We start from the raw sequence: 24,278 nt of genomic DNA, 5'->3' as shown, positions 1-24,278 counted from the left end.
ATTTCATCATGGCTGATCCATTTATTACTGTCAGCCCCAATTTCCTGCCTTCTCCCCATATCCCTTCATGCCTAGACCAATCAAGAATTTATCAACCTCTGCCATAAATATTTGTTCATTTTGAATAGATTGAGGGAGAATTAATGGACAACTTTGGGATGTCAGTATTGAATATTCCTGGTACTTTACTGCTCTTGGAGGTTTTGTGTTGTACAATGGGAATGATCGACCCGTTAATTTAGGAATAATTCAGTACCGCTGTAGGCGTAAAGATGAAGTTCTCGCAAGTTGCTGAGATGGATCACACCACCTTGGGTATAATTGGGGCCTGTGTATTATTTGCATTAAGCATATGCAACAGAAGTTGGTCCCAGTTGGTCAAAGAAACCCTATATTTGGCCATAATTTAGGTTGACGTTTGATTTTTGGCAGGAGGCCATTCCTCTGAAAAAAGAAAAGTGTTCCCTGTATTGACTTTGATAGCTCAGAATGCAAATACAAGTGTAGGCCACCAGGCCCCTTAAGCCTGAATATGAACATGGCTGAGTTATACTGGCCTTGTCTCATCTCCTTTGCTGTGCAGTTCCCCAAAGCACTCATTTCGTCATTCTTTCAAATTTATCTATTTCCACCTGAAACACTCTGGTTCCGTTGGCTGCACAAGTCTAGGGAAGACAATCTCTAGACCCCCCTCCTCCCCCCACCAAACGTTGGAGATTGAAGTGCAAGCCCATCAAAACCCCTTTTGTGTGGATGCTGCATGGTTCGTTACGCTGCTACAAATAAGTATAGGTGTCCCCCGCTTTTTGAACGTTCGCTTTACGAAACCTCTTATGAAAGACCTACATTAGTTACCTGTTTTCGCCAACAGAAGGTGTTTTCACTGTTACGAGAAAAGGCAGCGCACGCCCCAAGCAGCCGCTCCTCCCCCAGATTCGTAACTGCATTCCAGCCGGCATTGCTTAAATACGTGCCTGTGAGCATCTGTTTGCAAGATGAGTTCTAAGTAATCGGAAAAGCTTAAAAGAGCTCGTAAGGGTGTTACACTTGGCGTAAAACTAGACATAATTAAGCGTTTCGAATGTGGTGAACGAAGCAAGGACAATGTGAGTTTGGCTTGTGGAAGTTGACGAAGATGAGGTTGAAGAGGTTTTGGCATCCCATGACCAAGAACTGATAGATGAAGAGCTGATGCAATTGGAAGACGAAAGGATAACAATCGAAACCCAATGCAGTAGCAAATGGACCGGAAATGAAGTCGTCCAGGAACTGAACGTGAAGCAATTGCATGCGATTTTTGCTGCAGTGATAAAGTACGACTTTAGTTTTGAAAGGGTACGTCAGTTTAGGGCAAATTTACAAGATGGTTTGAGTGCTTACAAAGAACTGTATGATAGAAAAATGCGTGAGGCTAAGCAGTCAAGCAAGCCTTCCACAGCAGACTACGAACCTCGACTTTCGACATCGAGGTAGGCAAACATAGAAGATGATGACCTGGCTGCCCTGATGGAAACAGACGACGATGAGATGACACCCCAGTGTCCCACCACCCCAACCCCTGGGCCGCGGACAGATACCGATTCGCGGAGAATGCAGCGGTAGCAGGGATGCACCAGCACATCTTTAAGAAAAAAGCTGACATACACAAGCTAATTAATTACGTGCCGGGCGGCACTTAATTAATTAGCTTGTTTATTTAGGCTTTTTTCTTAAAGATGTGCTGGGTGCGTCCCGGCTACCATCTCAATGTATCGGTCCGCGGCCCAGGGGTTGGGGTAGTGGGACATTGAAGTGTCATCTCATCGTCTTCTCTTTCCATGAGGACAGGCAAGTCATCTTCTTCTATGTCTGCCTGCCTCGATGTCGAAGATCGAGGTTCGTCATCTGCTGTGGCTGATGTGGAAGGCTTGCTTGACTGCTTAGTCTCACGCATTTTTCTATCATGCAGTTCTTCGTAAGCACTCAAACCATCTTGCAAATATGCCCTAAACTGACGTACCCTTTCAAAATTAAAGTCGTACTTTGTCATTGCAGCGAAAATCTCACGCAGTTGCTTCTCGTTCAGTTCCTGGATGACTTCACTTTCGGTCCATTCGCTACTGCATTGGGTTTCGATTGTTATCCTTTCGTCTTTCAATTGCATCAGTTCTTCATCTATCAGTTCTTGGTCGTGGGATGCCAAAACCTCTTCAACATCATCTTCTTTAACTTCCACAAGCCAAACTCACGTTGTCCTTGCTTCGTTCACCATGATCGAAACGCTTAATTATGTCTAGTTTTACGCTAAGTGTAACACGCTTACAAGCTCTTTTAGGTTTTTCCAATTATTTAGAACTCATCTTGCTAACGGCTGCTGAGGGGCACGTCTTTAAGCAATGCCGGCTAGAATGCAGTTCCGGGGGAGGAGCGGCTGCTTGGGGCGTGCGCTGCCTTTTTTCATAACAGTGAAAACACCTTCTGTTAGTGAAAACAGGGAACTAATGTAGATCTTTCATAACAGTGAGGTTTTGTAAAGCGAACGTTGGAAAAGTGGGGGACACCTGTATAGTATACATTTGTTTTCAGTGAATTCTGATTTGCCTGTTTAATAAGTGGCAAGCAAAATCTGCAGGATTTGGACTGTTCCACCTGCTGGGGGCATGTTCCTTCACTTTAAGTGTTCATTTTCTCTTTTGATTCAAGATGTAATTATCTCTAAAGCAAGGGAAGGGAATTGGGGGAAAATACCCCTTGTATTTTACACAAGCTGTCCACGACAATGAATGTCTATGTAGTAAAGAAATCAAAAATTGTGGTTTCAAACATTGAGTTACAGATCCTGTATATGCATATATGGTCAGACTGGTTTCCACTGGAGTTGAATGGTTGGTAAAGTTAAGGTGCTGCGTGCATGAAATAACTTGTTCAATTGGATTTATGTTTCTGAGATAAAATTAAACCACCCCTTAAAGTATCAAGATTAATGTTTCCTGAGAAGGGGAAGTCCAATAGTCTTTTAAAAAATTATGCTAAGTGGATTTTCTTTTGTTTTTGATATGAATATGTTAGCAATGCGTTTTCTCTTTATACCAAATCAGAGTGTGCAAGCTATGTTATTGACTTTGTGGAATATAGGTCGATGATGCAATAGGATTGATTAATTACCAAGGAGAAATTATGAATTGTAAAACATATACTGTTACATATCGCTACAGTTTAATTTGCCAAAAGATCAATGCACCTCCCGCAGCTTGGAATCAGTAAAAAAAATCTTGTCAACAAGGAAGTTTATAACAAAAATGTCTGCCAATTATATTGTACTGTAAACATTTCTGATCAAGATGCATTTGTTGTTTAAACAACTGTCTGTTCCGATTGAAGAATCAATTATTTTCCATACAACACTCACACCATCTTACAATCCACTATAAAGTCCAATCCTTCTGCCAGGCATTTTTTTCCAACCTGACCCTTGTATTTAAAAACTCATTAAGAGCTTGTGGTTTCTACAGAAGCTACTGAAATACTGTTTTATTTGAGTGCTCAGTCTGGTTCTCCTATTTGCTGGTTGAAATTGGGAAATCTGTTGGGTACTCAAAATATGCTTGAAATATAAATTTGATCCTCATTCTGGTGTTTAAGGAATCATTTATCATTCCTTTATATGAATACATAGCCATTCTGACTTGTATATATTTCTAATTCTTTTAAAATTAGTCTTATACCAAAGCAAAGTTGGGTTTGTTTAGGTCCACAGTGACAAAGATGGTGTTTTTTTCCCCCTTTTCTTTCTGCAGCAAAAGAATACAACATCAAACACTATTAAATTCAACCTTGTGTACAAAGCATGAAACTTATTCCCTTCCACTGCATTATGTGATTTATTAACTTTGCTCTTGACCCAAGATTTCATTTAAATCTAATTTTATTTTATGGCATATTAAGTAGGAGAAGATAGGGCTGTAGCTCTCAAAAGTATTTTTCACCCCAATCGCCATCCTACCTTCTCCACTCACTTTCATCTATTCATTCGTAATGACTTCATTGCAGGTGGTTAATTCATTAGAAGTTAAACCACAGAGTGTTTAGTTGGTCATTTAGCAGTTGTAGTCATTGAATCCTGATTATAAGTAGCATGAACATATTCTTATTTTAGATGTGAATATTCCTAATTGAATTTAAGAAATTGCTTGATAGATAGTTGCTTTACAGTAAGTTAGTAACAATATTTCTTTTTTTGTTGCAGGAATCTTTCTGTTGACATAAATGATATGCCAGATTAAGGATGTTCAACAGGTGGACTGCAACTACGTTCCAGATTAAAACTGGATATGTTCTTTAATGGCAGATGTGCAGTTTGGTGCCATATCAGACTTTATTTTGTGTCGTAGAAAATTTTAAATAAGAACCCTTCCAATTATTGAAGATTAGAAATCCTTCCAAAACATTTTCAAATTGGCTACTGATTTTGCAGCCATTATGAGTAGCACATTAGGAAAAGAAAAAGACTGCAAAGAAAAGGACCCTAAAGTTTCCTTGGGAAAGGACAGGGAAAGGGATGGGAAAGCTTCTGGTGGCTTTGGAAAAGACGGTAAAGAGCGAGAGTCCAAAACCAAAGGGAAAGATGCCAAAGAAGGAAGAAAAGAATCCAGTGGGGTACAACCAGGAGTGCAATTCCAAGTGGACAATACAATAAAACGGCCAAATCCAGCACCAGGACGTAAAAAATCTAGTAATGCTGAAGTTGTTAAGGAATTAAATAAGTGTCGTGAGGAGAATGCAATGCGTTTGGACTTGGCAAAAAGATCAATTCACGTGCTTCCAACATCGGTCAAAGAATTGACCCAATTAACTGAGCTTTATTTGTATAGTAATAAATTGCAGTGTTTGCCAGTAGAACTGGGATGCCTTGTGAACTTGGTCACCCTGGCACTGAGTGAAAATTCGCTTACAAGTTTGCCTGATTCTCTTGATAACTTGAAGAAACTGAGAATGCTTGATTTACGGCATAACAAACTTCGAGAAATCCCTGCAGTAGTGTACAAGCTGAATTCCCTTGCCACTCTTTATCTACGGTTTAATCGTATAACTACTGTGGAAAAGGATATCAAAAATCTATCCAAACTTACAATGCTGAGTATCCGTGAGAACAAAATTAAACAGCTCCCTGCAGAAATAGGTAAGTATGTTCAGTGTCGTAATGCACGTTCAGTACCATTCAGCATCAGTTTCCTTGAAGGTTCATTGAAAATGTTAATGGCATAAATGCAGTAGTTTATGTGCTTCATTGTTTATTGATCTGTTTTTTATGTGTGCATGAGACGTGCTGTAGCTTTACAAATGACAGTAATTGCCAAAACTATTTGCAGTTTCAATTACTTGGCATTGTTTTCAGAGATCTGGGGTGGAAATTTCACATTGACCTTCTGATTTCAAATGTGTGTAGTTGTGCAAAACTCTACAAATTCTGGAACAATCCTTTGATTACAAAGAATGTTGTTAGGCTGGCAGTTGACCACGAGAAAGTAAATCGTCAGATGATGTCCTAAATGTAAAAATGAAGAACAGGTCATTCATCTAAATCTGAGAGTAGATGTAAATCCTTGCCAGATGTCCAATGTAATTTTGCCTTTGCTCCCTTAATAGAACTAATGCTTTTGAGGCCACTGGAAATTTCTGATGAGGTACTTATTGTTCTATTCATTCAGTGCTGTAGTTCTGTGTATTTTCAAAATTGTTGTGAGAAAGGGTAGAATAACATGCTGGCTTTAATTTTAATATGCTGCAGTATTTTGATGTATTGGATGATTAATGGGGAAATAGAATGAGTAGATCTTTAATCCCTCATTAACACTATCATATACTTCTCAATTGTACTGTTATTTCTGATTACCATTTCCTGACTATTTGTAGAATGATTTCCTTGATTGCCTCATGGCAGGTTAAGGTTTGATTACTTAGAATAGAATTACACAGGAATCAGCCCTTTAGATTGTGATAATGTGCAAAACTAATTAAGCTAATAACATCTAATTAAATTAATAACTTTGTTTGCACGTCTCTTTGACAGTGCATTCCAGTCACCCGCCAGTGTTTTTAAAAAAAACTTACCTGCACATGTCCTTTGAGCTTTCCTCCATTACCTTACATGTGTGAGCAAAAATTATCAATGTTAGGGTATTAAACCTTTGCTAATAATTAAGGGAAATGTCAGTACTTGGGCACTAAGGCCTGAAAAATCATTGGAGACACCAGTCACCCCAACCATAAACTGTTTCAGCTGCTTTTGTCTAGTAAATGGTACCGCAGTATTAAAGACAGGACCAACAGGCTACGGGACAGTTTCTTTCTACAAGCCATTAGACTTATAAATTCACATAGCTGTACATTGTGATGGAGTCATAACAAAGAATTTGCTCCCTCACATTATGGGAGAGATGTGAGATTTAAATAAATTCAAATTAGTATTTTCAGTCCCATTGAAAGGTATTTTATTTTCTGATCTGCTACTGCATCACATCTTGTAACCTGTCAGTTGTTAATACCTAAATGTTATGGTGGGTTACAATCATTTACTGAACTGTGAATTAAGAAAAAAAAATGTTTTAAATGTTTAGCAGGTCAAGCCACATCTGTGATAAAGTTGATGTTTGAGGTTCATGACCTTTCCAAAAAAATATTTTGTTCGGATCTGGACTTTCTGTTGAGGGAGATACTTAATTGGCTGTATACCTTCTGAGAGGGCTGTATGAAATGTGCATGTTATATTATTGAGTGAACCAAATTGAAAATTTTCTGTGAACTTTATAATTGTTTAATTAATGATGGGAAGCTTGTTTAAGTTAGTAATACTATCATAGCGCACTACGGCACAAACAGGCCCTTTAGTCCCAGTATTCTAGATATTCATTGTTCAGGTAATTTTATTTTTATTTGCTAAGATTCCTAATATATAAATTAGGTGCTTGCTAACTGAAAAATTGATTGTGGTTTTAAACCTGAGGAGATGCTACAGAACTGAGCTGACGTATACAGTACTGTTCAAAAGTTTTAGCACCTTAAATTCTTTATATAAATTTTGTTACTGATGCTTATTTTTTGTCTTCTGCATTAGTGTCATTAGTGAAGAATAAATTTTAGATTTCCGAGCATTCATTTTCCAAAAACTTGCATGCTACAGAGAAACTTTTGTATTTTGTTAAAGAAAGTAACATATTGAGTAATAGACTACTTCTCAAATGAAAAGTTGATTACTTTGTTTAATCCTGCACTGGACTATATACCTACAAAGATAACAAACGTGGTAATGGTCAGTGGTTAACTGAAACAGAAATGGGTGTAAAAGGAATCAAACTGGATGAAGGACAACCAAGTTAAAAGGTGAGGGATTCAATGTACATTTATTATCCAAGTATGGATGGAGTGTACAACTCTGAGATTCGTCTTCCCCACAGACAGCCAAGAAACGAAGAACCATTCAAAGAAAAAAAAATGAACATCAAACCACACCCCCCATGCACAAAAAAATCGCACAAATGGTACCAACAAAACACGAGAAAAGCCAGGACAAGGAACATAAAATCAAAAGGCATATTTCAGTTCAGCTTAGTTTTCATTATCGCCCAAGCTAGTAATAAAAAAGGAGCACTAGAAACCAGGACACATCATAAACATGAATTAGAGTTCACAATCCACAAACCACATTGATTAAACCTTGCTCTGGCACCATCTTCCGACAGCATAGAGAGAGATCACTCAATGCAAGGACCTTCCTTTGGGAGCATCGAGCAAGAAGGGCAAAGACAGACCGCACACGCAGACGCCTTCCTCTGGAAGCAGTGAGCAAGAGGCTGGTAGACAGTGCTGAAGTTATCACCTCGATAATTTCAATCATCGTCTGTGCTTTAATGGATGAGAGATAGAGTTGATCATGCGCCCATGCCCTCTCTCCAGGCTTCCTGGCCTCCATGCCACATGCTTTGCTCACAACCTTGTGGCACGCTCTTGGAGAGAGTAACGTGCCAAAAACACACTGCCAGAATGTAGATAATAGGCTCTAGCAGTAGCAGAAGTACATTTGAATCAAAGGAAGTGAAAGGATTTGTTCCGTGACCTGTCTTGAGGATGTCACTCTTGGTAGCGTTGTTTGCTGATGTCATCTTTAAACTGAGACAGATTAAGGTGTGGCAGATGTGACAGTTTAACCTTCAAATGATCAATTCATACACCATGCAAGAATGAGCGTAGCAACAAGACACAGGGTGTTCATCCTGCATCAGCAATCTCCCAAGCAGAAATTGCACTGCAGACAGGAGTTTCAAGATGTGATGTCCAGGCTCTTCTGAAAAAGCACAAAGTATCAGGCAAGGTTGAGGACCGAGATGCATTGGTCAGCCACTGAAACTGAGTACGGCAGCGAGAGATATATCAAACTGAAGTTCCTTCTAAATCAGCACTACTATCAGCTCTGAACACTCAGAAACCACTGGAACCCAAGTACACCCCTCTACAATCCAGAGAAGACTTGTCAGAAGTGGTCTTCATAGAAGAGTTGCTACCAAGGTTCCTCCAAAGTGGAAGTAAAGCTGAGAGACTCGCCTACACACAAGAAAACAGTACTGAGGTGTTGAACAATGGCAGCAAGTGCTCTGGGCTGATGGGTCAAAATTTGAACATTTTGACTCAAACAGAAGATAGTTTTCCGTAGAAAAGCTAGGAACTGCTGCATGGATGAGTGTTTGTTACCAACATTGAAACATAGTGGAGGTTCCCTGCAAGTTTGGAGCTGTATTTCTGCAAATGGAGTTGGTAATCTGGTCAGAATTAATGAAGTCCTCAATACTGAGAAGTACAAGCAGATTTTCATCCATTGTGCAACTCCATCAGGGAGGCGTGTGGTTGGCCCCAACTTCATTCTGCAGCAGGGCAATGGCTCCAAGCACATGGCCAGAGTCATAAAGAACTATCTTCAGTGAAAAGAACAGCAAGGAGTTCTGCAGCAGATGGTATGTCCTCTAGAGCAGCGGTCCTCAACCACCGGGCCGTGGACCGGTACCAGGCCGCAGAGCATGCGCTACCGGGCCACGAGGAAATGATATGATTTGGCGATATGAGTCAGCTGCACCTTTCCTCATTCCCTGTCGTCCATGTCAGCGTGGGAAGGAGATCAACTCCTCGAGCTTGCAAATGATGGCGGGCTGAAAAGTCTGTTTGACATAACATCTCCGCCGGCATTCTGGATCAAAGTCAGGGCACAATATCCTGAGATAGCCACGGAAGCACCGAAAGCGTTGCTTCCATTTCCAACATATCTCTGCGATGAATGTAACAAAAACTAAATTGCGGATTAGGCTGGACATAAGGAACCTCATTCGAGTAGAGCTGTCTCCCATCACCCCTCGATAGGACCGTCTTGTTGCAGGAAAACAAGCCCAGGGCTCCCACTGATTCAGCGATATTGGTGCGTTGCAATGATTTTATATGTTCATACAGGGAAAATATGCACTGTGTTTAATATCCAAACGTTACTTAAAATGTTATGATGCTATTGACTTATATAACCATATAACAATTACAGCACGGAAGCAGGCCATCTCTGCCCTTCTAGTCTGTGCCGAACGCTACTCTCACCTAGTCCCACCGACCTGCACTCAGCCCATAACCTTCTATTAATTTCCTGTCCATATACCTACCCAATTTAACTTTAAATGATAATATCGAACCACCTACTGGAAGTTCGTTCAACACTTACTTCAAACTCCCCTGTCCTCCCCTGATAATTGATTTATCGCTATATTCATGCGAGGAAAATATGCGCTGTGTGTTTAATATTAAATTCGTTAGATAAAGCCTTTTAGAAACGAAATTGAGTGTATTAGCCACTTATCACAGATATTCCGGTCGTGATTAACACCCCCCGCCCCCTAAACAGAATCGCCAAAAATGATTTGTAGAAAAATAATCGGCAGGTGCACGCATGCGCAAATCACGCATGCGCACTGGTGCCTGTGCAAGGCTTCATGGTCATTGTAGTCTCTCTCTGGGTAAACGCAACGTATTTGACTGCTACTCTTGTCCGTTGGCAGCCATCCCGCCGCCACCCCCCCCTCCGCCCCCTGGGTCGGCCGGTCCGCAAGAATTTTGTCAACATGAAACCGGTCCGCAGTGCAAAAAAGGTTGGGGACCCCTGCTCTAGAGAGTCCTCATCTCAATATCATCAAAGCTGTCTGGGATTACCTGGAGAGACAGAAGCAACCAAGACGGCCAGAGTCTGCAGAGAAACTGGCAAGTTCTCCAAGATGCTTGAAATAACATACCAGTCAATTTTCTTATAAAACTGCATGTCTGTGTAACTAAGAAAGTTTATGCAGTTTTAAAAGCAAAGGGTGGCTGCACTGTTTACTGTTCTTCATAGTTTTTTTGATGTTTAGAAACTTTGCATTTCATTATTTTTGAAAACATCTTCGCTTTACAGAATTTTTTTGCATTGTGCCTAAGACTTGCACAGTATTGTATCCATCTCAAAGGGAAAGTGATGTGTTTTATGAAATCAGTTGGTAAACCAGATCTGCTGTTAATGAAGCTAATGGAAAGGGGCTTACAAGAATTGTTTGCAAGGTCGGAGCCATTCATGAAGAATGGTGTAGTGTTGGGCGTAAACAATCTGAAGAAAATGTTGTAAAGCATTGTCTGAATTACCATGCACAAAATGCAGGAAGAACTCAAAACGATGACTTTATTCCTTTCCATTGTTGCTGCCTGGCCTGCTGAGTTCCTCTGTGTTTTGTCTGTTTTCTGGATTTCCAACTCCTACAGAATTTCTCCTTTCTAAGTTACCATGTGATGCTGATCTGGTTGGAGGTCAGAGGTTGCAGGATTTTATAAGAGTAGCTGAGGAGTATCTGATGAGATAGTGGATTCTGCAAAAATCAAATGTATTGATTGACCATTGTCTGGATTGAGATACTAAGCAAGTGGAAGGAAGATACAGAGTAGGAGATGCTCTCAATCTTCTAAACTAACACCCACAAAATGGTGGAGGAACTCGGCAGGTTAGGCAGCAGCTATAGAAATGAATAAACAGTCCAAGTTTCAGGCAGAGATCCTTCTTCAGGACTGAAAAGGGTCCTGTTGGCCAAACATTTTAATTTAGATTCCCATTTCTGTTCTGACATGTCCGTCCAAGGTCTCCTCTTGTGCCAAGATGTTAAGTACACTGAATGCTTGTTATCCACTGTGGCTGCACCTCCTTGCAGGACTGGCTTCAGGCTCCACTTTGGCGACGTCCTGAATGAGGTGCTCTCTTTCCAGTGCACTTGCGCCAAGCAGCACCCTAATGTGTGTTCTCCAAGAGGGCAGTGTTTATTAAACCAGCTGTAATTTCAAAACCCGATTGCTGCTTGAGTTTTACATGTTTGTATTGTAACAGACCAAGGACCCGGCAGCCTCCTGCAGCCAAGATGTAGGACCGGTTGTCCTGGGACCACCCTTGCCACCGGGATTTACCTCATCATGGTGAAGATGATGCTACTGGGGATGGCGCACCCCCTGTGGCACTTTAAAATCTTCCTTGCGCAGGTCTCCACCTCTGACTGCAGTGAACAATACCTGGACCTTACACATGTTTGAAGTCTGACGGCGATGGGGCGCCTGGTAACGGGAGCAGGTACGAATGGACTGGGAGCTCCTAGTCAGAACCCTGCACGGCAGCGGCACCGGGTATTTGGTTGCTAGCAGATGAGACTGAGTGGCAGCTGTTTTCGGCAGACCCCTGTGTGACTGAGCAGCCCTATTTAGGGACCGCACTGCTCACCCCAATTGGGGAAGGGCCTAGAAAAGGTGGCCTAAAAAATTGCCCATTCAATCACTCACTTGGATAGGTTACTGCGCCTATCGGGTTATTTCACTACTGCGGTCGAAATAAGAAACAATGCAACCTAAAACTGGCATGATAAGCAATTTAATGTATGTATTAATGCTTGTAGAACATTGAGTCATATCTGCATTTATTTGGGGGTGCATTAGGTGCAGGTTTCAATATGAACAGCAAGTGGATGTGGTATACAATTTTATGTTTAATAAACTTTAAATCTTTGCACACATTTTACTGGTTGATGCTTATTCATCTTGTTCAAAACCTTCCAGTCTTTCAATGTGCAACACAAAAGTGCTGGATGAACTCAGCAGGTCATGCAGCATCTATGGAAAGGAATGTTTTGGGCTGAGATCCCTCATCAAGAAACATGGTTTGTATTGTTAACAGATTAGCACAGATGTTCTGTGCTTTTGAGAATAGAGGACTATTTTCATACTGGAGCATTTTTGTCAGATGAAGTACTGCATATGATGTACTGGTGCATTCATTCTGCTAGGCACATAAAGTGATGTTAAACATTACATGAAGTTATTTTGAGCTTGAGACACAGTTACTGCATGTATGAAGCTTGATGGAAGATTACAATTTCGAATGAAATTTGTGGAAATTGCATTGATATTCCATGTTTATTTCCCATTTTCTTCATTCAAATAAATACAAACTATTTATTTGTTCATTAATCCTTTGGTGTTGCTATACTGATGTTAGAGGTAGAGGAACCACAGCTAAACACAGTGTTAGCAATTTAATACGTTTGCTGCCCATAATAATAAAGATTCTAAAGTACATTTATTACCAAACTATTCAACTCCTAAATTATTCTTCTCCAGATAGCCACAAAACCAAGAAAAAGAAGAATGGCAACATGATCATCAACCCCCAAATCTCCCCACCCCCTGCACGAAAAATGAACAACCTCAGATCCCCTTCCACCATACAAAACAAAAACGAAACGAGAAAGATCAGGTGAAAAACACAGAATATAAAAAATTATAAAGACCGCAAAAAAAAGTTCATAGTCCCATTGTTCAAAACCATGTCAATATCCATATCCAAAACACAGCAAGCCTCGGTAACATCCTCTGGGCACAGTGGCAGGTCACACAGGCTTCGCTCTCTGGCACCAGAGCGATCGCACCAGCGATACAATGACAGGCAGCCAGCGCTCACCTTCCGCATTTGCCTCAATGTTTCAATCTCCTTCATCACTTTAATCGGCACAATGGAGTTGAATATCGGCTTACAGCCTCCTCGCCGTGAGGCCTGTGCTTGCTGCCTCCCAGATTCCTCTTGGACACAGCAAAGCGCTGGATCACCCAAACTGCAAATCACAGGCTCCAACAGCTCCAGAAACATATTCAAGACGAAAAACAGATGTAAAAGACAAAAGAAATGAAATAAATAGTTTTGTGGTCTATCCAGAAAATGTCGAACAAGGGAGCATTGTACGCAGGCACTATCTTGACTGGTGGTAGTTGGGTGACATGATCCAAAAAGTGGAGCTGCCTTTGTATTAATTACTTAACTGTTTGAGGACTGCAGAAGTAGCTTTAAGTTGAGCCTGTGACTGCTAATACAATGAACAGGAATGAGGTAGATTGGCTGGTTGAGAGGTGTCACGGTAACAACATCGCACTCAGTGTCAGCAAGACTCAGGAATTGATAGTGGACTTAACAATCAAGTTGCACTGGAAGAACACTCACTGGTCCACATTGAGGGCTTAGGAGTGAAAAGGGTAAGTAGCTTCAAGTTTCTGTGCTCAAAGAATCTCTCCTGGGCCCAACATGTTGATGCCATCAGTGGCTGTTTTGTTAGGTGATTTGGAATGTCACCAAAGACTTTCAAATTTGAAACTTGCACAACTGCACATCAGAGAGCATTCTAACTAGTTACGTCACAACCTGATACAGAGTCTCCAATGCACAGGATTGCAAGAGGCTGCAGAGGATTGTAGACGCTGCCAGCTCTATCGTACATACAACCCTCCCCCACCAACAAGAACGGGTGGTGCCTCAAGAAGTTGGCATCGGTTATTGAAGACGTTCACCATCTGGGACATAGCGTCTTTGTGTTCCTATCAGTAACATTTTGTATTACTAGGTGGTACGGAAGTCTGAATATGCACACACAATGTTTTAAAAATAGCTTTTTCTGCTCAACAATCAGATTTTTGAACAGTCCACGGACACTACCTCGTCTTTGATCTATGTTTATATTATAACTTATTTTGTCTTGCACGGTACTGCTTCCACAAAACAATAAATTTCAAGCTATGTTTGTGATAATAGGTCTTATTCTGACTGATTGTGTAGCGACAATCAGTTAAATTACACAGTTAAATTAACCAGCAGCATGCTTATTATACAGTTTAACTGCTGAACTTCAAAATTTACGAGACTGAGTTTCTTAGAGTTCTCAGTGGATGAAGAACATTTCAGAAGGCATTTGGTAAGGTGCCACACAAGGCTGCTTAATAAGATAAAATCGTGTGGTGTTACAGGAAAGATAATGGCACAGATAGAGGAATAACTGATAAGCAGGAGACAAAGAATGGGAATAAGGGGAGCCTTTTCTGGTTGGCTGCCAGTAACGGGTGTTCCTCGGGTCAGTATTGGGACCTCCACTTTTCACATTGTTTGTCAATGATTTAAGTAGTGGAATTGATGGTTTTGTGACAAAGGTTGTGGATGATACGAAGATAGGTGGATGGAAGCAATGCGCTTGCAGCAGGACTTAGACAAATTGGAAGACTGGGCAAAAAAGTGGCAGATGAATGCAGTGTTGGGAAATGTATGATAATGCACTTTGGTAAAGGAACAATAGTGTGGACTATTATCTAAATGGAGAGGGTGCAGAAGTGGTTTACCAGGATGATGCCTGCTTTTGAGGGCCTGTGCTATCTTGAGAAGCTGGATAAACTAGAGTTGTTTTCTCTGGAGTAGCAGAGGCTCGGGAGGGATCTAATGGAGGTTTATAAGATTGAGAGGCATAGATAGAATAGATAGTGTTTCTGTTTTGTAGAGTAGAAATGTCTAATACCAGAAGGCATGCATTGAAGTTGAGAGGAGGTTAAGTTCAAAGGGGATGTGAGGGGTAAGTTATTTTTAATCAGTGGTGGATGTTGGAATGCGCTGCCTGGTATGGTGGTAGAGGCAGGTACTTGAGGTGTTTAAGAGCAACTAGACAAGGGGGTGAGCTGTTGGGGCACCCTTTGAGAGAAGGGTAGTGCAGAATGAACATTAAATTTTCATTGAATGCTATTGGCATCGCTATTGGTATTGGTATTGATAGGAGCAGAATGAACATTAAATTTTCCTGAATGCTATTGGTATCGCTTTGCTTTGGAAACTGAAGTAGAAAACAGTTTATTAAAGAAAAACAATGCGTAGCAAAGGAAATATAGCTGCTCATTTAACGAAGGACGCTTTTGATGGCATCATTTCTGGTTTATCTGCCACCCTTGTGTCTCTCAGTGTCATTCTGGAGACGTGCAGCCCTTTCATCCCCCGTCTCTTCAGCTCTTCTGTTGTTTGTCTCTGATCCTGGAGACGTGCATACCTCTCCTCTGTCTCCTCTTCTCTCATCTTTTTTTGTCTTGACTCTTTGATCCTGGAGTCGTGCGGCCCTGGCCTCATCCGATTCTTGTTTGTTCGTTCTCTCTCGTTCTCGTGTTTTCTTTCTCTCTCTCTCTCTCTCTCTCTCTCTCTCTCTCTCTCATTCTCTCATTCTCTCATTCTCTCATTCTCTCATTCTCTCACTCTCTCACTCTCTCACTCTCTCATTCTCTCTCTCTCTCTCTCTCTCTCTCTCTCTCTTTCTCTCTCTCTCTCATTCTCTCATTCTGTCTCTCTCTCATTCTCTCTCTCTCTCCCTCTCTCATTCTCATTAAACCGGTCCACGGTGCAAAAAAGGTTGGGGACTGCTGATGTAGACAACATCTGCTGCCTTGCCTTCATCCACTTTCCTGGTAACTTCATCAGAAAAACTCTATAAGATTGGTTAGACATGACCTACCATGTACAAAGCCATGCTGACTATCCTTTCTCAGTCCATGTCTATCCAAATACTTGTATATCCAGTCCTTTAGAGTACCTTCTAATAACATTTCCACAATTGATGTCAGACTCACTGGCCTATAATTTCCTAGTTTCTGTTCAGAGCCTTTTTTAAACAGTGGAACAGCATTGGCTATCTTGTAATCGTCTGGTACTTCTCCTGTCATCGAGGCTGTTTTGAATATTTCTGCTAGGGCTCTGGCAATTTTTGCACTTGCCTCCCATAGGGTCCGAGGGAACACTTTGTGAGGCCCTGGGGATTTATCTACCCTGATTTATGTCAGTGTTGCAAACACCACCCCTGTAATCTGTAGGAAGAGGTGCAGTCGACGTTTCAGGCCGAGACCCTTCGTCAGGACTAACTGAAGGAAGAGTGAGTAAGGGATTTGAAAGGGGGAGGGGGAGATCCAAAATGATAGGAGAAGACAGGAGGGGGAGGGATAGAGCCAAGAGCTGGACAGGTGATAGGCAAAAGGGGATACGAGAGGATCATGGGACAGGAGGTCCGGGAAGAAAGACCGGGGGTGGGGTGGGGGGGGAGAGAGGACCCAGAGGATGGGCAAGAGGTATATTCAGAGGGACAGAGGGAGAAAAAGGAGAGTGAGAGAAAGAACGTGTGCATAAAAATAAGTAACAGATGGGGTACGAGGGGGAGGTGGGGCCTTAGCGGAAGTTAGAGGAGTCGATGTTCATGCTATCAGGTTGGAGGCTACCCAGACGGAATATAAGGCGTTGTTCCTCACACACCTTATATTCCGACTGGGTAGCCTCCAACCTGATGGCATGAACATCGACTCCTCTAACTTCCGCTAAGGCCCCACCTCCCCCTCGTACCCCATCTGTTACTTATTTTTATGCACACGTTCTTTCTCTCACTCTCCTTTTTCTCCCTCTGTCCCTCTGAATATACCTCTTGCCCATCCTCTGGGTCCCCCCCCCCCCGCCCTTGTCTTTCTTCCCGGACCTCCTGTCCCATGATCCTCTCGTATCCCCTTTTGCCTATCACCTGTCCAGCTCTTGGCTCTATCCCTCCCCCTCCTGTCTTCTCCTATCATTTTGGATTCCCCCCCCCCCCTCCAACTTTCAAATCCCTTACTCACTCTTCCTTCATCTAGTTCTGACGAAGGGTCTCGGCCTGAAACGTCGACTGCACCTCTTCCTACAGATGCTGCCTGGCCTGCTGCGTTCACCAGCAACTGTGATGTGTGTTGCTTGAATTTCCAGCATCTGCAGAATTCCTGTTGTTTCTGTAATCTGTAAAAGGTCCATGAAGTCGATACTGCTTTGCCTCGGTTCTATTGACTCTCTATCCATCTCCCGAGTAAATACAGATGCAAAGAATGCATTTAAAATCTCCTCTATCTGTTTTGGCTCCATACATGGATTACCATTCTGGTCTTCCAGAGGACCAATTTTGTCCCTTACAATCATTTTGCTTTTAATGTAGCTGTAGAATTTATTAGGATTCTCCTTCAACTTGTCTGCTAGAGCAAGTTCATGCTTTCTTTAAGCCTTCCTGATTTTCTTAAGTGTTCTCTTGCATTTCTTGTACTCCATAAGCACCTCATTTGTTCCTACTAGGCTAAACCTGCTTATGCACCTCCTTTTTTCCTCTTAACCAGGGTCTCAATATCTCTTGGAAGTCAGGGTTCTGACATTTTACCTTTTATTCTGACAGGCACATACAAACTTTGTACTCTCAAAATTTCATTTGAAGGCCCCTCATTTTCCAAGTACACCTTTGCCAGAAAACAGCCCATCTCAATCCACAGTTGCCAGATGAGTTCTGATACCATCAGAATTGGCCTTTCTCCAACTTAGAATTTCAGTCCTTGGACCAGACCTATCCTCTTTGAATATTTACTTTGAAGGTAATGGCATTGTGGCCACTGGATGCAAAGTGTTCCCATAAACAAACTTCTGTCATCTGCCCTGTCTCATTCCTTAATAGTAGATCCAGTATCGCATGCTGTTTCCTTGGGACTTCTATGTACTGATGAGGGAAACTTTCCTGAACACATTTAACAAACTCTATCCCATCTAGTCCTTTTACAGTATGGGATCTATAGTCAATACGTGGAAAGTTACAACTAACTACTATAATAACCTCAAACAAGAAAAAATCGACAGATGCTGGAAATCCAAGCAACACACACAAAATGCTGGTGAAATTCAGCAGGCCAGGCAGCATCTATGGATAAATATACAGTTGACGTATCGTGTCAAGATGCTGCTGAGTTCCTCCAGCATTTTGTATGTGTTGTTATAACAACCTTATGTTTCTTGTAATCCCTTTACAAATTTGTTCCTCTAAATCCGACAGGCTGTTGGGTGGTCTGTAATATAGACCTATTAACATGGTCGTACCTTACTTATTTCTCAGTACCACCCATAACACCTCACTGATGAGTTCTCCAATCTGTCCTGATGGAGCACTGCCATGACATTTTCTCTGTAGTAATGCTAGCCTTCCTGCTTTGGTACCTCCCACTCTGTCACGTCTGAAACAACGGACCCTGGAATATTGAGCTTCCTGCAACCAAATCTCACTAATGGCTACAACATTGTAAATCCATGCCCTGAGCTCATCCACCTTTCATACGATACTTGCATTAAAATATACACAGCTGAGGAAACTAGTCATTCCATGCTTAACCTTTTGATTACTAACTTAGTCTGAGGTCTTACCAACATCTGCCTCCCCAGTCTCTCCACTATCTTTTCTGGCACTTTTGGTTCCCATCCCTTTGCAACTGTAGTTTAAACCCCACTGTTCAGCATTAACAAACCTTCCTGCATGGATATTAGTACCCCTCCGTTTCAGGTGCAAACCGTCCTTTCTTTACAGGTCCCACTTTCCCTAGGAGAGAGCCCAATTATCCAAAATCTTGTGCTCTCCCTGCTACACCAACCTCTTAGCCATGTGTTAAACTGTATAATCTTTCTATTTCTGGCTTCACTAGCATGTGGCATGGGTAGCAATCCTGAGATCACAACACTGGAGGTCCTGCTCTTAAACTTAGCACCTAACTCCCTGAACCTCATCCTATGCTGAACTTCATCACTCGTCCTACTCATGTTATTCATACCTACATGGACCATGACCTCTGGCTCTTCACCCTCACACTTAATACAGAGATGTCCCAGACCCTGGCACCTGGGAGGCAACGTACCACCACCTGGGAATCTCGTTCTTGCCCACAGAGCCTTCTGTTTGTTCCCCTAACTAAGGACTCCCTTATCACTACAGTGTGCCTCTTCTCTTCTCTCCCCCCACCCACCCCTACTTCCCTTCTGATTCATAGAGCCAGACTCTGTTCCAGAGATCCAACCACTGTGACTTTCCTGTTACACAATAGACAATAGGTGCAGGAGTAGGCCATTCAGCCCTTCAAGCCAGCACCGCCATTCACTGTGATCATGGCTGATCATCCACAATCAGTACCCTGTTCCTGCCTTCTCCCCATATCCCGTGACTCCGCTATCATTAGGAGCTCTATCTAACTCTTTCTTGAAAGCATCCAGAGAATTGGCCTCCACTGCCTTCTGAGGCAGAGCATTCCACAGATCCACAACTCTCTGGGTGAAAAAGTTTTTCCTCAACTCCGTTCTAAATGGCCTACCCCTTATTCTCAAATTGTTGCCTCTGGTTCTGGACCCCCCCAACATTGGGAACATGTTTCCTGCCTCTAGCGTGTCCAATCCCTTAATAATCTTATGTTTCAATCAGATCCCCTCTCATCCTTCTAAATTCCAGTGTATACAAGCCCAGTTGCTCCAATCTTTCAAAATATGATAGCCCCGCCATCCCAGCAATTAACCACGTGTACCTCCACTGCACTCCCTTAATAGCAAGAATGTCCTTCCTCAAATTTGGAGACCAAATCTGTACACAATACTCTAGGTGTGGTCTTACCAGGGCCCTGTACAACTGCAGAAGGACCCCTTTGCTCCTATACTCAACTCCCCTTATTATGAAGGCCAACATGCCATTAGCTTTCTTCACCGCTTGCTGTACCTGCATGCTTACTTTCAGTGACTGATGAACAAGGACACCTAGATCTCGTTGTACTTACCCTTTTCCTAACTTGACAACATTCAAATAGTAATCTGCCTTCCTGTTCTTGCCACCAAAGTGGATAACCTCACATCTGCCATGCATCTGCCCACTCACCCAACCTGTCCAAGTCATCCTGCATTATCTCAACATCCTCCGCACATTTCACACTGCCACCCAGCTTTGTTGTCATCTGCAAATTTGCTAATGTTACTTTTAATCCTTTCATCTAAATCATTAACGTACATTGTAAATAGCTGCGGTCCCAGCACCGAGCCTTGCGGTACCCCACTGGTCACCGCCCGCCATTCTGAAAGGGACCCGTTAATCCCGACTCTGTTTCCTGTCTGCCAACCAATCTACGATCCATGTCAGTACCCTACCCCCAATACCATGTGCTCTAATTTTTCCCACTAATCTCTTATGTGGGACCTTATCAAAGGCTTTCTGAAAGTCCAGTTACACTACATCCACTGGCTCTCCCTTGTCCATTTTCATAGTTACATCTTCAAAAAATTCCAGAAGATTAGTCAAGCAAGATTTCCCCTTCGTAAATCCATGCTGACTTGGACCGATCCTGTTACTGCTGTCCAAATGTGCTGCTATTTCATCCTTTATAATTGACTCCAGCATCTTCCCCACCACTGATGTCAACACCCCCCAACAGTATCCAAAGTGCTGTTGTTGAAGGGGATGGCCACAGGGGTACTCTGCACTGGTTCCTTAACCGGCTTCCCCTTCCCTACTGTCACCCAGTTTCCTGTGTCCTGCATCTTGGGTGTAATTACCTCTTTTATATGTCCTACTTACCACTGCTTCAGCCTCTTGAGTAATCTGGAGTTCAACCAGTTCCAACTCCAACTACTTAATATGGATTGTTAGAAACTGCTGCTGGATGTACTTTTCCCCGGCTGTAATCATCAGGGATGCTGGAGGCCTCCCTGCCTACCCACATTCAACTATCCTACCTGGCCTGTCTACTGTTCTAGCTGAGCAGATATAAAGAAGCGAAGGGGGGGGGGGGAAACAACCTCAAGCTTTGCTCTTCTTTTCTTAGCCTTCTGTGACTGAAGCCTCGAAGAGCTAAAGCATCAAGATCACCACTCTGACTCTGTCCACTCCAACTATGGCTGGTGCGCTTGCCCCTGACTTACTTTAATTGCCAATCGATCCCAAATACAGATTGGTTGCTGGTCAAAGCTCTATTACACTGCTGTGACCTGCTGCTGCCTTTTTCTACTTGGGCAGTGGACCTGAGTCAACTCCCCTCCTCTCAAACTTCTGCTGTCCAGATTTGTCGCTGGTCAAAGCTCTATTGGTTTCTCTTAGGAAATAAAGGTGCTAGTGAGTTTTCTTGGCCATGCTGTCTACGCGATCGGATCAGAACAGGCTTTTGGTGATGTTTACTGTTGGAGCTTGAACCTTTCAGACCTCTTGACAGCACTGTTGTTGTAAACAGTGGCCTGAAGTTGATGACCAGCTCTTTTGTTTTGCTGATCTTGGGAGAGCTGAACGTTAGAGCACAGCCTTGCTGTATGCTAGTGTTGCAGATAATCACGGTGGAGATGTTGCTGCCTATCCTTACTGATTGTTGTCTGTTGGTCAGGAAGTCAAGTATTTGTTGCAAAAGGAAGTGTTGAGTCCCAAAGCATGAGTTTGGAGATGAGTTTGCTTGGAGTTATAGTACTGAAGATGGAGCTGTAGACAATAAAGTCTGATTATAGGTGTATTTGCTATACAGATACTAAAAAGGATCTCTACATCGGGAACTATCCTTGGATGCACAGTCCATTTTCTCTTGACCTTTTAGTTCTGCTTATTCTATGCTGCACTTTCTAAGAATAAAAAAAAAGTATTGTTTTCTGTTGAAAACTTCTTCCAGTGGCACATCCTATCGTTTAAGTAAGTTATGTCACCTTTAGATCATCTTGTTGCAAATCTTATTTTTTTGTCTTCATTTGATCTTGCCTTAATTGCTAGCCTTAATGCTTATTTTTATTTCTTTATAGCAGGCAGAATTGTGGTGAATCTACAATGTGCCTTCCATCTCAACTAGTTTGGAACCAAAAGTTTGAAATGTCATCAAAATATAAACAATATTGCATCTGTATTGTCATATCTCGACTTGTATGTTTTAACTTGGGCGGTAAAACCACTGACGCAGATTTGAAAGGGTACAAGTTTTTAGAATAGAAACATTTGTAATTAAATCTTGAATTTTTCAAGATTGGTAATTTCTTAATTTAGAATGATAAATTTGGACTGCAATTTGGTAGAGTTGCTGGATTAAGGCCAGGGAAGGAAAAGTGTCTTGGAAGGGGCCATGAATTTTTCTGGGCTTACCTATTAAAATAAAATGTTGGATTTTAGTTACCAAGTTATCACTTCAGCAGTGCCTTTGATCGCATACCTTAATCTGTATCCATCACCGAGGGGAACAAATTTCCTGGCTGGGAGGTTTGTTGATGCTACTCAGGAGGGTTTAAACTAGTTTTGCGGGGGACTGGGAACCAGAGTACTAGGTCAATAAGACAAGGATCGGACCAGAAGGTAGATGTCAGGGAAAGAATTGAAAGGCAAAATCAAAATAACAGGTATGATGGGTCGGACAGTTTGAAGTGTGTATATTTTAATGCTAGGAGTATTATGGGAAAGGGTGATTAACTTAGAGCATTGAACAGTACATGGAACTATGGTGTTGTACCCATTACTGCAACTTGGTTGAGTGGCAGGAATGGGTGATTAATGCACCATGTTTTCGAATTTTTAGAAAAGATTAGGAAGGAGGTTGGTGGCGAGGGGGGGGGGGTGGAGAGTGGGCCGGAGTTGCACTACTGATCAGGGACAATATCACAGTTGCACTCAAAGGAGGCATAATGGAGGGTTCAGATATTGAGTCCATTTGAGTAGAACTCAAGGAAAGAAAGGTCGCAATCACACTGACCTACAATGTTGTGCTGAACCACCTAAAAAGCAGATCAAAAACACCCAAATACTAATTTCTCCTACCTACACAATGTCCATAACCCTCCATCTTCCTGACATCCATGTGCCTATCCAAATGTCTCTTAAAAGCCTCTAACATATTTGCCTCTACTGCCATACCGATATCCACACAATACCACTGACAATCCTTTGTCTATCCTGCCTGTTATTTTCTCAAAGAATGCATACAGTACTCTTATTACAGCAAGAGATTTTAGTAGAACAAAGCACCAAAGATGTTTTCAAGATCCCCTTGGCAGTAGTCAAACTGAGGACCAAGTCCTGAGTATTTTTCTATCTTGATGGATCTGTTTCAAAGAAGATAAACAGTCTCGATTTATCGATGTAAGGTATTTGACCATCTATTTTTCTCTTTGGCAGGTGAACTCTGTAACCTCATAACACTGGACGTGGCTCACAATCAGCTTGAACACCTGCCAACGGAGATTGGCAAATGCACGCAAATCACAAATCTTGATTTACAACATAATGAGCTGCTTGATCTGCCTGAAACTATAGGTAAGGGTTCAATAATTATTTTCATTACTCTAATTTTCTCCATAATGAAATAGTTTAACACACAAAATCCTGGCGGTTTTCAAAACATACTGTTCAGTTCCTAACAACTTGTTGAATTCTTCCTAAGATTAACTGGTTTTGTATATTCCACAGAAGCCTGGACTGTAGTGCATTATTTCATTGAATTCTGAAAGGTACTGAGCTGAATTGCATTTGTTTTGGACTATTATCTAAACTCTTCATATTGCCCCCCCCCCCCCACCCCCCACATCCTTACTAACTTTGTATGAATGCTCGATTCCATTTGTTCAAGTGCACCCAATCTGGAGTTGGGCAATGAGGTGTAGAGGAACTTTGGCAATGAAAACTCTTAAAATTGCCTTAAATATTTTCTTTAAACCAAAGTAATTACAGCATGAGCTAAAAAATAAAAATGCGTCAAGTAATCAAACCTACCTTTTTCTTTTTAAGTTTTAAATTTGGAATGGTATGACTGCTCTTGGCCAGACTTGACTGATGTAGGATTGCGGAGGCTAATTTCACCAATTATTTGAGGCTCTGTTGTCAGGATTCTATGTGGTGCAGATGGTTGCATTGATAGCTCTCTTTCTGGATTCAAAGCAGTGCAAGTGGCTTCTGGTGTTCCTCAGATAGTGATGCTATGGTCTTATTGATAATAGACCATAAGATATAGGAGCAGAATTAGGCCATTTTGCCCATTTCTGTCACGGTTGATCCACTTTTCCTCTCAGTCACAATCTCCTGCCTTCTCCCCATGGCCCTTCATGCCCTGACTAATCAAGAATC

General features: G+C 42.0%; 1 protein-coding gene across 2 annotated transcripts in view; it reads left to right on the top strand.

Annotated features, from left to right (window-relative positions):
- The window catches only part of shoc2 (SHOC2 leucine rich repeat scaffold protein), a 132,901-nt gene that overhangs the window by 54,599 nt on the left and 54,024 nt on the right, over positions 1–24,278 (top strand). For both annotated transcript variants that reach the window (XM_072239835.1, XM_072239836.1), the window contains 2 exons: positions 4,226–5,158; positions 23,334–23,471. In XM_072239835.1, the coding sequence (XP_072095936.1) occupies positions 4,459–5,158; positions 23,334–23,471 (838 nt within the window). In that variant the 5' untranslated portion in view covers positions 4,226–4,458. The remainder of the gene's footprint in view (positions 1–4,225; positions 5,159–23,333; positions 23,472–24,278) is intronic.

Source organism: Mobula birostris, chromosome 21 (assembly GCF_030028105.1).
Source record: "Mobula birostris isolate sMobBir1 chromosome 21, sMobBir1.hap1, whole genome shotgun sequence".
Lineage (NCBI taxonomy): Eukaryota > Metazoa > Chordata > Chondrichthyes > Myliobatiformes > Myliobatidae > Mobula > Mobula birostris.
The sequence above is the reverse complement of the archived record's forward strand: the minus strand, read 5'-3'. Positions and strand labels throughout refer to the sequence as shown.